Genomic DNA, 13,393 nt, shown 5'->3' on the forward strand with positions numbered 1-13,393 from the left:
TGTGCTGGGAGAGGAGAGAGCTCTGAAGCCCTGGTGTTCCCGCCTCGGGACAGACAGTGACGCTGTCTAGTTGGTGTAAGGGCGTGATAGTCCCACACTGAGGCCTCTCGTCCGTGGAGAACAATCAGATGACGGGTTTTTGGCGTCCTCATCTGGACTACTTTTCTCTAGGAGTGAACCAGTGCAGTGAAAAGTTTGTAAATATCGGATAGAGTAGAACCGTTTTGAGGCCGGCCTCCCTAGCTCCGGGCCGGCTTCTGAGCCGAAATGGCTGATGGAATTTGGGCTGTGGAAGGAGCTTGCTCTCAACATCTCGGTTCGAAGTTGTTCCCCGGCCCCTTTCTTCATGATGCAGCGTAGAGAGAGGCTTGCCTTCGGGGCAGTGGTGACGGGAAAGCCGCCCGCGTGATGTGAATCTGTTCTGTTCAGGCAGAGCCGGGGCCGTAGCATCGGCAGCGTCGGAGAAGGTTCGCACCAGGCTGGAGGAGCTGGACGACTTCGAGGAGGTGAGAATGTCGCCCGCCGAGCCCCCGGGAGCCTGCCTCGGGCCGGTTTTCCAAAGGCATCTTTTCTCACTGACGCCTGAGCAAGCTTGGGTCGTGTGAGGATGGGCTCACTGGACACGCCAGCTGGAGCCATGTCCCCGGGACACGTGAGATCAAGGCCCCAGCCTGCTCCCTGCTGCAGAGGCTGCACACGGCCGCTGCTGGCTGGACAGGGCCCTCAGGACTCTTAATTGGCCTGCATGTGCTTGCAAAAAGCATGACTCACTCGCCAACTCTTAAAAAATGGTAAATTCAACACACACAGCCGGATCTCTGGCTTCTCTCGAATCCCGTGTGACAGTCATGGGCCCACACTCCCGCAGGTGCCCAGGGCAGGCACTGTCGGGGTTGTGCAGTCCTCCCTGTCCCCACCCACTCGTGAACGTGAGGGGTAGACTGGCCCTTGGAGACGGGTGGATTCGTGTTCTCCACGGTATCGTTAGGTGGCCCAGCGTGGCACTTAAGAGGACACTGGAGCCAGACTGCCTGGCTCTACCATTTGGTCATTCTGCGATTTGGGGCAAGGTGCTTACCAGCTCTGTGCCTCAGTTTACATATCTGTAAAATGGGGATGCTACACAGTACCGGCCTCTTAGATTTGTTATAGGGATTAAGTGCGTTGACGCACAGGAAGAGCTGAGGCCAGCACACGGTCCGTGCCTGCGGGTGTTAGCTGTCACCACCGTCACCCTGTGTCCAGGGGCCTGAGCGTGACCGTGTACCACACGGTGCCCTTGGGCAGGCACCTCTCCTGTTCCCGTTTCCTCATCTGTAGGGCGGGGGTGGAGGGTGTAGTTGTGTGGGCCCGATGGGGCTGCTCTGAAGTCACTGTTGCTGTGCTGTACCTGCCCTCGGCTCAGGGCCTTCTGGCTCCGAGCCAGAGTCGTCGGGGCCTCAGCAGAGTCTAATCGTCCAGGGTCTGATTTCCCAGTTGAGACAGGACGCGTTTTGAAGTAGGGCGCCCAAGAGCCGCCGTCTTAATATTTCTGAGGCAGCTTGGCTGGTAGGCGGGGAGCTGCTGAGGGTTTTAAAGCTCTTTAGTCTGTGAGTCTCAGAAAGTCGCTTGAGCTGGCTTCGGTTGGAAATGGGGACTTGCTCGAAGGACACGGGCTCTTCCCTGAGCCCAAGGACACAGTGGCCCGGAGCTGGGAGCTGGAGAAACTCCCGGAGACCTGGCCGCTGTCCCGTGTGCCCTCCCGGCTCTGGTTCTTTTTCCCGTTCTCCGTGTCTTCCCCTGCAGACTGGCCCCCTTGCTCGCAGCGGAAGTGGCGGCTGCATGGCCCCAGCTGCCACAGCGTTAGTCAGGGTAAGGCTGGGCCGTGCTGTGGTAACGAATGACCCCCATGCCTCAGCGGCTGAATATAGCGAAGGTTTCTTTCTTTCTCACGTTATTCATCCACTGTAGGTGACAGACACACCTCCACCTCATGGCGCTGCCATCTCACCAGATGGCTTCCAGGGTTGTCACAGCAGAGCTGAGGAAAGGGCCAGTTTTCAGCCTCAGCTCGGAAGAGACACATTCCCTCTGCTCACAGCCCGTCCTCCCAGACTAGTCACGTGGCTCCTGGCACTGCTCAGGGCAGGGAGGGCCCTGTCTCCCAGCTCAAGGGACTTGCTGGGAGCAGTCCCGTTTCCTGCACCTTCCGCTTGTATTTTTCTTTCTTTTTTTTTTAGGTGAGGCAACCAACCCTTGGTTGACCTCACAGATTGCAAGGACCTTGTCAACTACAATCCCTTATTTTTTATTTTTTATTTTTTATGCCTACAGCACCTGGTCTTCCTAGGTGGTCTCCCATCCGAGTACTAACCAGGCCCGACCCTGCTTAGCTTCCGAGATCAGACGAGATCGGGCTTGTTCAGGGTGGCGTGGCCATGGACCTCTCGTGTTTCTTTGATAAAGAAGTCTTCACGTTGGCTTCCAGGGGACGTTCGTACGAAGAAGCCGTGGTCCCTGGTCTCCTCGTGGGCTGGGTGAGGGCGTGTAGCAGTAGCCCGGTGAGCGAGCACGCGTGTGTGCCAGGCGGTGCCAAGCTTTCACACTGCACCCCCGCACCTGTGTGCTGGTCTGGCTCTCTGCCACGGCCGTTTGTTCCCGTCTACTCTCCGCTGGAATTCTCTCTTTCTGGTCCGGTTACCGCCCCCACCCCTCCCCATGGCCCACTTGACACCCGTGCCCTTCAGTGCATCTCAGGCATTGCTTCCCCTAGTCTAGTGCCCATTCCTCGTTCCCATATTCCTTCCTTCCTAAGATGAGCCTTTCCCCCACGTTTGAACATCGCTGTTGTCTGGTCTACCAGGCCTGGCGCACGGAGGGCCCCGATTACGGTTGGTGGTCCCTGTTCACATGTGAGGCTCTGGGAGCAAAGCAGCTCGCCCAGAATCACGTGGGAGCGGCCGGGCTGGGAGCCAGCGTTCAGGCCGTCTCTAAGTCACTGTGCTCTGCCTGTCTTTGCAGAAAGCTCGAGGAATCTCTTTGATCACAAGACAAAACTATATCAGTCTTGGTCGTGGTTCCATAGTGTAGCGGTCAGCACATCTACTATACATGCTGAAGGTCCTGAGTTCACGCCCCAGTGGAGCCACGGTCCATGGTCTACGGCCATGCCACCCTGAACAAGCCCGATGTCTGATCTCAGAAGCTAAGCAGGGTCGGGCCCGGTTAGTACTTGGATGGGAGACCACCTAGGAAGACCAGGTGCTGTAGGCGTAAAAAATAAAAATAAAATAAAAAACTGTCAGTCCTGGCGGGGAAATCAGGAAACCTTAGAGAGCGGAGCTCAGCCACCTCCCAGGGTCAGACCGGTTTCCTTCCAGCCGACACCTTGTCCCCTCCGCCCGCCCATAAGGATCTGCCGATCCTGACTCAGCAGGATTACATGACCCGCGTCGTCGAGGAGCTCCAGTCGCTGAAGGACGCCTGGGCCTCGGACCAGAAAGTGAAGGCTCTGAAAATCGTCATCCAGGTCAGGCCTAGTGACTTTGTTTTTCCCCTTCAGAATTTCCCGTGTAGAGCTCCTCTGTGGTCGGCCAGTTTTCAGAGGCCCGCCTCCAGGCTCTGCCATGCTACTTTCGTCTGTTCTGTTTTCACTCGCTTCCTGTGAGGGCCATGACTGTGGGGCTGTGTTTTTATGACGTGGCTAGTCCCGAGGCCACCTCGTGCAGTGACGGGATCGGCAGTGTCCCCCGTGTCACGTCGTGCCGCGCCTCGTCCCCGGCTCGTTCGCGGCGGTGCAGGCTCAGGACCGACCAGCCGCGTTTGGGTTTGCTCCACCAGGTTTCCTCCGTCTCTTCGGAACTAATGGTCGTGTGTCCCTGTTACGTGCATTTTGGGTCATCTTCTGCATAATCATGTGACCAAAAATCCCCACGTTTACGGTGTTAGGGGAGGTACTTTCATTGAATCCCCTTTGTTGGTCCGTGACAATTCTTGCATCGCAAGAGCAAGCTGTGGAAGGAAGACGGCTCGTTCTGTTTCTCGAGCCCCGGGGACCGTCCCGTCTTGGCCAAACACGTCCTGAGACGCACTGTAAGAAGAACGTCCACATCCTGATTTTCAGAGCAGAGTCAACAAGGCGTATCCCAACAGCCATTTTAGTTCAAAAGGACGGATTCTGTCCTCGTCCGGTGTCATGGCAACGTGACACTTGTTTGCTCACCTGCTGCTCTAGAGTGGGGGTCTGGGGAGTCTGGGAGGCTTTGTGCCGGGCACTCGAAGTCTTTCACGGTGACACTTGGTGTGGTGGGTGTGATGTTTTTTTTGGCATTTCCTGAGCGAGGCAAACCCGCGCCCGCCCCCCTTCGGTCCCTGGTGTTAATTTACAGAGTAAATACCCCTGCAGAGGAACTATATTTTACTTATCCATTAAAAGTAAGGTAAGGGACACGTAGGCTGTGTCCACTCCGACTGCTGTGAGTCATGCTGCTGGGAGCGTTCGCACTCAGGTCTTTGTGTGGATGTGTTTTCATTTCCCAGGTCGGTTCCTAGGTGTGGAGTTGCTAGGTCATGTGGTCAGTGTGTGGTTAACTTTTTCAGAACTGGCCGACCTGCTTCCCACAGTGGCCACAGCGTTTGCTTCTCCGCCAGCCATGCACAGAGGTCAGGTTCTTGGACACCTGTTCCCGCGGGAGCTGTTGTCTGCCCGTCGGATCATAGCCATCCCAAGGGGTTTGAAGAGGGTGCCTCGCTGTAGTTTTAATTTGCATTTCCCTAGGGACCGATGATGCTTAGCAGCTTTTTGTGTGCTTGTTGGCCATTTTTCTATCTTCTTTAGTGAAACGTCGAGTCTAGACTTGCCCGTTTCAAGCATCAGGTCAATTTCTCATTCAGCTGTAACAATTCTTTATCCTTGGTACGAGTTCTTTACCAAATATACGATCTGCCAGTATTTTTTTCTAGCCAGTATTTTTTCCTTTTCGTAATGGTGCCTTTGAAGTTTAGAAGTTTTAAATTTAATGGAACCTAATTTATGTATTGTCTCTTTTTTCGTCTCATGCTTTTGGAGTTGTGTCTAAGAACTCTGCCTAATCTAGGATCGCGAGAATCTTTTCCTGTGTTTTCTTCTTGAAGTTTTATAGTTTTAGCTCTTACATCTGGGTCTGTGGTCCATTTTGAATTAATTTTTATGTAAGATGTATAAGGTCCGAGGTTTTTTTGTTTATTTTTTGCATGTGGATATTCAGTTGTCTAAGCATTTGTTGGAAAGACTGTCTTTTCCCTGTGGAATTATCTTGGTGCTTCTGTCAAAGTCAGCTGACCAGAGATGTCAGAGTTTATTTCTAGACTCGGGTTTATCCCACAGATCCGTCATCCTACCTTACGCCAGCACCACACTGTCCTGGCCATTGTAGCTTTCTGCTGGTTAGTGTAAGTCTTTTAACTTTGTTTTTATTTTCCAAAATCGTTTTGGCAATTTTGGGTCGTTTGCATTTCCATATGATTTTTAGGCTCAGCTTGGCAATTTCTCACCTCCAAACCCTCAAAAAAAAAAACAAAAGAAAGAAAACCTTCTGGGCCTTTGATAGGGCTTGTGTTGACCCTAACGGTTGGTCAGTTAGAGGGGTTTGTCGTCCTAACAGCAGAGTCTGCTGATGCATAAATTGTGTGTCGCTCGCTCTGTTGACGGGCCTCTGGTTCCTTCTCTTCTTCCATCGTTATGAACGGCATTGCTGCGACCACCCTTGGACGCGTCTGCTGGCCTTTCTCTGGACGAAGGCCCCTACCCTGGGAGTGGGGGGGCCTGGTGAAGGGCGCGTGGCTCTCCAGCTCTGCTGGACTGTGCTCGTTTCCACAGTGGCCGTGCCGGCCGCCACGCTGGTGGCAGCAGAGTGGGGACGAGTCTGTGCCGTCGTGACGCTTCCCAGCGTTCGGTGTGAGCAGACTTTCTCTCTTCGTTGTTCCGATTTAGAAAGTGATAAAATCCTACTTCATTGTGGCTTTAATTCGCAATTCCTCAATTCTAATAGGATTAAGCATCTTTTCACTTGTTTATTGGACATTGGCTATTTTTTTTTTTCCTGTAAAATGCCTTATGTCACCTTCCTTTGCTCATTTTTTTCATTGTTGTTTGTATTTTTCTTACTGATTTTTAGGATCTTTTTTTATATATTCCGGGTCGCAATTGTCCTCTGATTACCAAGTCTGCATCTTTCTTTCCGTTCATCTACCCATTCGTCCTTTCTTAGTTTTCAGCCGTACGTTATCTTTTATCCATTTGCTTTGGTTGTTCAATTTTTTAAAAAAAACCCTAACTTAATTAGAAACTGCTAGCGTCTTTCTAGAATATTGCTGATTGGAAATAAGTGAAAAACACCCTGTTGGTATTTTTCCTACAGTGTTAATGAGTTTGATAGCGAGTATTTGAGGCAGAGTAATTTGTCAGTCAGGCATCCAGGAAACATTTATTATGGTGAGTCCCAGCCCCGGCTGCGTGTTGGGGTCGCGTAAAGTCCCCAGTCCCAGCTGCACCCAGACCAGCGTCATCCGGGTCTTTGGGGACGGGGCCTGGCACCATTATTTTTAAAAGCCCCCCAGGTCCCAAAGCTGAGAACACTGGTTTGTTGAGGGCACAGGCCGTTCAGAGTCTGCTGCTAATTGTGGATGTCACAAACCTGGTGTGTCCCCTGCCCGGTTCAGTGAAAGCCGCCTGAAGCCTTGGCTGAAGGACTTGCCCAGCCCGCCAGTGTGGTGTGGGGCAGAGAATCTGCATTTTTAACACTCACACCCTGGGCGCCTGATTCTGATGTAGGAAACCGTACCAAAGCTTTGAAAACCTGGGGAATCTTCAGAATCGTGATTTAAAAAGTAATCTCAATTCATAACATTATTACGACTTGAAGGTCCGCTTCCTGTCATCCTCCATAAAACACATGTTCTGTGACAGCGGCCGGGGCAGAGTCGGCACACAGATGTTGGGATGCCTCAGCTGTGTTTAAGTCTGAATTTTCTCTTCCTCACCTCACCAGTGGGCCGTGGACGTGACACCCCAGGAACCGAGAGCCGTGTCCTGTCAACAGCCTCTGAGGTTCAGAGCTGCCTGCCTTCTCCAGGCCCTGACATCTCACGGGGTCCTTGTTTAAGTCGGGGCACTCATACAGGGCGTCACGGAGCCGGAAATGGAGTTGTGCGCGTGCAAACGCCACGTTTGGTGTCCCAGCCGCTGTTCTAACAGCTCACGTTTCCGCCCCTCCCCCCATGAGCTGTCAGAGGATGTTCACAGATGAGACACGTTTACTTCTAGGCGTGTAACGCTGGGGAGAAACTCGGAGAAGCTAACAGTTTAGATGTTGGGTAACAAGCAGAAAACAGATGTCGCCCCACCTCCTGATTGGACGAACATTAGAACTGTTCTCAGCGCGTCAGGAAAATGTGTCTTAAAGGCCCCTTTCTAAGTGTCCACATAGTTTCTAAGTGACGTTTTCTGTCTGAGGGTCAGCTGTCGGAGTGATAAAATGCAGCAGGGTTGTTTAGTTCTTTCTGCTGACTTTTGAATTTGTAAAGACTTCGGGGTGTTACATTTAGTTCTTCAAAGTAGAAGTGAGGTTTTTGTTTCTGTTTATAAATGATGACTTAATCTGGGGTGTTTAAGCCCGAGTCGTATGGCCCCAGTCTTTCGTTGAGTCACGGACATGTTGACGGCCCTCCCAAGAAACCCTGGAGACTTCTTACGGGGTCATCATTTCATAGAAAAGAATGTTTAAGCATCGGGACCATCCTGAAATAAACCGAGGTAGCCGTGCTGAGAAGCCGTCGGAGCAAAGACGGAGTCGTCTGCAAGGGCACTGGGGGGAACGGCGTCTTTGACTCCCCTGGGCGACCTTGAACGCTGACCCTGCCCAGTGTGTGAGCTGAGGCCCTTCTGGGTGTGGTCCCTTAGCCCTGGGGCTTTCCTGCAGGAAGCTGCTAATAACAGCCTCTCCTTAAGAGACTGTCCTGAGCAGAGTCCGCTCCCTTTGTCAGAAGCAGGGGGTTTCACTTATCATTGTATCTCCAGTGTCCAGCACAGGTCCTGACACACAGCTGACACCCGCACCTGTTTGTAAGTCGTTAATTTTCTAGGCCCAGAGCGTTCCAGCCAAGTGGGAGCTGACAGAGAACTCTCTATTTTTTCCCTAGTGTTCAAAGCTTCTTTCGGATACGAGCGTTATTCAGTTCTACCCGAGCAAATTTGTCCTCATCACTGACATACTCGATACGTTCGGTAAGTACTAGTTGTATTCGTCTTAGATCCAGGAAACGTGTTTGTTCGTTTAGATCCAGGAAATGTGGCGGGTGGCAGAGTTGCTTTAAATTAGGTTCTGTTTCGGTTTAAGTAATTAGGTAAATAGGACTGTAATTTTTATCCCCTGAATGTGATGACATTGTCTAAAAAGCATACACAGAATAAATAAAGTTTCTTGTGCTAGGTGAGGGGTTGGCTGTAGACCAAGTCCAGACTGCCCATTTGTTTTTGTAAATAAATTTTATTGGAACACAGGCACACCTCCTTGTTTGCATACTGTCTATGGCTGCTTTTGAGCTACAGCTGCAGACTTGAGAAGTGGTAGCACTGACCTGTGACCCACCCAACCTAACATTTGTTCATCTGTGCATCTGACCAGCACTGAGCATCCACGATATGCCCATGGTCAAGGAACTGGGGAGATGTCAGCGTGCAAAACAGCCCCGAGTCTGTTCCCTTGCACAACCCGCATTGCTTCTGGGCCCTGGATGCGTGAAGCAGGCTGCTGATGAGACATGGTAGGGAGTGGTGGAGGCCGTAGCAAACTGGGCAGTCCGTATGCCATTCCGGGCAGCTAATAATCTGTTCGAGCCCATTTTTAATCCTAGAGAGATAAGGGCCCATTTTTGGTATATCGCATAGAAAGAAGCAAGAAATTTGGGTTTTCACGTGAATTCTCCCAATTATTACGAGTCGGCAGCTATGTCAAAAAATGTTAAAACACTTTGTGGGCTGTCACGTGGTGAACCAGACAGAATGGATCACAGCTGGATTCAGCCCACGGGCCCCCCGTTTGCAGCCTCTCGTCTAGAAGGGGACGTGGGCCGTTCTCCGTTGAGCCAATGGAGGTGCCTGAGGCTCCTCTGACCCTAAGTGTCACTTACAACTTTAAGAGGAGAGCGATCACTTACCTGCCTCTCTCGGAAAGTAGAAGTCCCTTTTATTAAAAACGAAAACAAAGAAACGTGGCTCCCAACCCGCCCCACTAGGTGGCAGCAGGTCACCGCACGTTGAAGTTTGAAGGGCGGATGTGGCGTTCATTCCGCGTGTGCTCCCGCGAGGGGGACACTAACGCACGTGTCCTTTTCTCCGCAGGGAAGCTGGTGTACGAGCGCATCTTCTCCATGTGTGTGGATCACCGCAGCGCGTTGCCAGGTAACATCATGATCCCCGGGGTTTCATCCTGCCCCAGTCAGGACGAGGTGCATGCCAAGCCAGCGTTCACTGAGACCCCATAGTTCTTTTAAGAAATTTTTGGTGTGTTAAACATAAAAGAAACACCTTTACAGATTTCTGACCATCTTGGTCTTCTAAAAACATTAGAAGGTTTTCATACAGCCCGGCTAGGAATTCGGGCAATAATTCGAATGTGCCAGAATGAAAAGGTATTATATTACAGTTACTTTCACACCAACTTAAATCCCTCTGCTGCTTGACATTATAATATCTCTCCTGAGAAGCAAATTGCTTTTAAAAACTAACTTTATATGTAAAAGGAGACTGTCAAGCAAATCAATAACAGATGCTTTGACTATGCAGTCTTTGCCCAAGTGATGTTTGCATTAAATTTATTGCCAATCAATTTTAAATTCTCAAGAGGTCATAATGGTGGTAGATCATGAATTTCTTTTGTCATATAAACGGCGATAATGTGTCTGGCAACGGGGAACTCGCAGCAGCGGCTTCCTCTTCCTCCTGTCCTCCCCCCGCCCCCGGGTCCTAGTGCTGTTCCCCGTAAACGTTCTCACCCTACGAGTTAGAATAATGGGCTTGCGCCCCTTCACTTTGCCGCCTCCCGCCCCGACCGGATGGTGGCATCAACGATAACCCATAATTTGACCTTCCTCCCTCCCCTTCCTCTTTCCTTCCTTCTGTCCATCCGTTTATCTTCATACCCGTATGTTAAGAACTCTGTAATATACTTATTAGAAAGAGACAGAATCCTATAGACCCTTAGGGCTAGAAGGAGCCATCTCGTCTCATTGTGGACGAGAAACCCAGCGTGAAGCGGCCTGGGACTTGCCCGTGGCCTTGCTGCCCGCTCGCGAGAGCCTCGCCCTTAGCACTGGCCCCGAACTGTCCATCACAGCAGCCAGTCCAAACTGAGATGTGCTGTGAGTATTAAAAAAGTACAGTGGATTTCGGAGACTTAATACCAACCAAAGACCATAAAGTATCTCACTAATGATTTTTTAAAATTTCGATTATGTGTCGCAATGATAGTTCGGATGAATTGGGTTAAACGAGAAGTCTGTTATTAAAGTTTCACCTGTGTCGTTGGCCTTTCTGGATGTGGCCCGCATGGCGTTCCTGTTGGACGGCACCTCTCCCCACCGCATCACGCCTGTGATGCTTCAACAGCTCCTCCTGTGTTCCGAGTGTCGCGAGATCGAGGGGCAGTGAGCGCCGGAAGGCACACGGGTCCCACCTGACTCGAAAGGCCTTCTCTGTCCCCTTAAGGATTTGGGAAATCCAGGCACATTTATATTGCACTTGCCAACCTGTTCTCCATGTGCTCTACCTGCAGCAGCGAAGTAAACGCAAATAGGTGTTTTCCACGGCTACAGCAGTGTTTTCAAAAATGCTTTTTGTTACAGGTTCTATTGTTTCCTATTGTTGCGTATCTAACCGTTTAAAAATATTCATATTACCTGCCTGGCCCCCAGAGGCATTCGCGTTTGCGTCTACTATAATAATTTTCTTTCCTCCCAGTTTTTATTAACTGTACAAACAGCATTCTAGAGCCAAGTAAGGAAAACGTTACTAATAACTTACTCCCTTACGTGAACTATAAAAGTACAAGATACAAGGCCATTTTCATCTTCACTTGCAGTCCTTAATTAGCACTTTTATCACTAAAATCTTCCTTCCCAAAATACCTATTTTTTTTTTTTTTTTTACCTTGAGCAGGGCAGATCAGGCTTTCATTTTATTAAAAACAACTTCTTCATTCTTTTCCCCCTTTCAGTTAAAATCTTCATCTGCATGCATTTTCTGGTTCCAAGAACCCGAGAGGAAGAGGGGCACACCTTTCTCAAAACCGTCAGTGGTCTTGGGGTTGACTCTTGATGATGACGAAGGACGCTTTTACAATCTGCTGTGCAGAATTCTGCCTAAAGAGATCAAGTGTAGACAGAATCGGGTGGTATGTGCTCTCATTCCTTCTGTTCGAATCAGGTTCCGACTGCTGAGTTTAATTTCTGAGCCTTTACCCGGGAGGTTTAACTAAGGCGCAGCTCTTGTACGTTTAGGAAGACACCAGCATCCTTCAGGTTCATGGACAGGCAGTGCTACTAGCCATAATCATTTTTAAGCATCTCAATCCAGCATATATGTGAAGAGACCATCTACTCTGTGGTAAAATTTTGTTTCCATTTTGGGAGAAATAATTTGGGTTTATTTTCTCGTGGTCCTCGTCAACCGTGGGCAGTCCCGTCTTCAGTTTTAATCCATGGCTGACAAGGGCCCCATCTGGCTAAGCACGTCCCCAGCCGCCCTGGCCTTTCCAGCACCTGCTAAGATGGCATTGCGTTCCTGTGAGCGCTGCGGCTTAGAGGCCTCTCTCTGCTGCTGCAGAGACTTGGCAGGTGACAGAGAGCTAGACCCGCTGGTCTCCTCCCTCGTCCTGAAATAGCCAGAGAAGGTCAGGGTTGGAAGAAGCAGCGCCGTAAGAAAAACAAGTAGGAACCCGAAGGAAAAAACTCTCTGCTGTTTGTTCCATCGAAGTCTCTTCTGAATTAAATTCCAAATTCCGAGTTCATTCTCCACGTAGCAGTGCAGATACAAAGCATAAGTCACGTCCTGTCATTCCTCTGCTCAGAAGTCTTCAGGGGTTTCTGTAGCACTTAGAGAAGCTCTCAGACTCCTCATCCAGGCTACAGCCTTCTGTGACCTGGCTCGTGACGCCTGCCTCTCCCCTCTCGCCTGCCACGTCTGCTTGCTCGTTCTCGGTCCATGCCAGAGGTCACAGCTACCGCAGGGCCTTTGCACTTGCTGTTTCAACCTCTTCCTGGAAATACACTTCCTCCACATCTAAGCATGGCTGGCTCTTTTTGTCATTCGGGGCTCAGCTCAAATGCCACCTCTGTCTAATGATGTCCCCCAACTCAAGTCACTCTGTATTCCAGTACCTAATTTTATGTCTTGCATTGTGATGACTACTATTGGATATTATGTGTTTGCTTGCTCATTTTTCCTGTTCATTATGTTTCTTCCCCGACTGAGATGTAAGCTTCTTGAGGGCAGGTGTCTGTCATATACTATCATCATCTCTCCAGAGCCTAGAGCACTAACTTTAGTTGGTTCTTAAAGTGTTTGCATTGAGCAAGTAAAGTTATATGTCATTTTACTGTAAGATTTTGAAGTCCTGCATAAAATAAAACTTTTCCTAAATTATCTCTTGAGCTGGAAGGAAAGCCTAAAGCCTCTGTATTGGAACATACAGGTTATTGTGTAGCTTGCAGTCGATACACGTGCCCTTGGCTGAACCTCAGTTCCTTCAGCTGTAAAGTGAGGGATTTGTTTAGATGACCTCATAGGCTTACTTTGGCTTTGGGATTTCAAGTCACGTGATTGTCACGTGAAGAGAAATTAACCCTGCCTCTCCATTTTCCACAAGGCAACACTGACAAATGAATTTCAGAATAACCCTTATCTTTTCTTGTCTGGATCTCTTGGAGTTTGAAAGAAGATTAAGTGCCCAGGTTCAGGAAAGGGAAAAATGGTAATTACTCTTCCCTTCGAAAATGGCGAGTGAATAATTTGGGAATGAACGAAGCATGCCAGAACATCCAAAAATAGATAAATACTCGAGATTACAACTCCCCAAATATTTGCAGTTGTGACTAATGACTGACTGTTCTCTGCTCGTGAAGTACCTAGAGGTTTATCTTTTTGCTGATTCTGTAGGAATTTTGATCCCCTCAGTCATGTGCCACCAGGAAGTAGAAAGCAGAATCAGGGGCGAAAACTGCCTCGTGCGCGTGATGCGAGCCAGGGAGCCGACGGTCCCTTACTGCGCTCTGCAGGCCTCACCCCCTCCCGTTTTGGTTGAGTCCGAAACGGGTGAAGCGCATCCAGCGATGAGAGCAGCACCCGACCTGTGTGGTGTGCTGCAGGAGATCGTTGCCC

General features: G+C 50.0%; 1 protein-coding gene and 2 pseudogenes across 1 annotated transcript in view; 2 read left to right on the forward strand and 1 right to left on the reverse strand.

Annotated features, from left to right (window-relative positions):
* Window positions 1-13,393, forward strand: part of VPS35L (VPS35 endosomal protein sorting factor like) — a 122,786-nt gene that overhangs the window by 13,142 nt on the left and 96,251 nt on the right. Inside the window, exons 8-13 of the mRNA XM_025046103.1 lie at window positions 430-506; window positions 1,334-1,336; window positions 1,595-1,603; window positions 3,392-3,508; window positions 8,158-8,242; window positions 9,359-9,418. Of these exons, the coding sequence (XP_024901871.1) occupies window positions 430-506; window positions 1,334-1,336; window positions 1,595-1,603; window positions 3,392-3,508; window positions 8,158-8,242; window positions 9,359-9,418 (351 nt within the window). The remainder of the gene's footprint in view (window positions 1-429; window positions 507-1,333; window positions 1,337-1,594; window positions 1,604-3,391; window positions 3,509-8,157; window positions 8,243-9,358; window positions 9,419-13,393) is intronic.
* Window positions 2,305-2,423, reverse strand: LOC112479135 (annotated as a pseudogene).
* Window positions 3,137-3,252, forward strand: LOC112479164 (annotated as a pseudogene).

The sequence above is a fragment of the Pteropus alecto genome, unplaced genomic scaffold (genome assembly GCF_000325575.1).
Source record: "Pteropus alecto unplaced genomic scaffold, ASM32557v1 scaffold34, whole genome shotgun sequence".
Taxonomy (NCBI): Eukaryota; Metazoa; Chordata; class Mammalia; order Chiroptera; family Pteropodidae; genus Pteropus; species Pteropus alecto.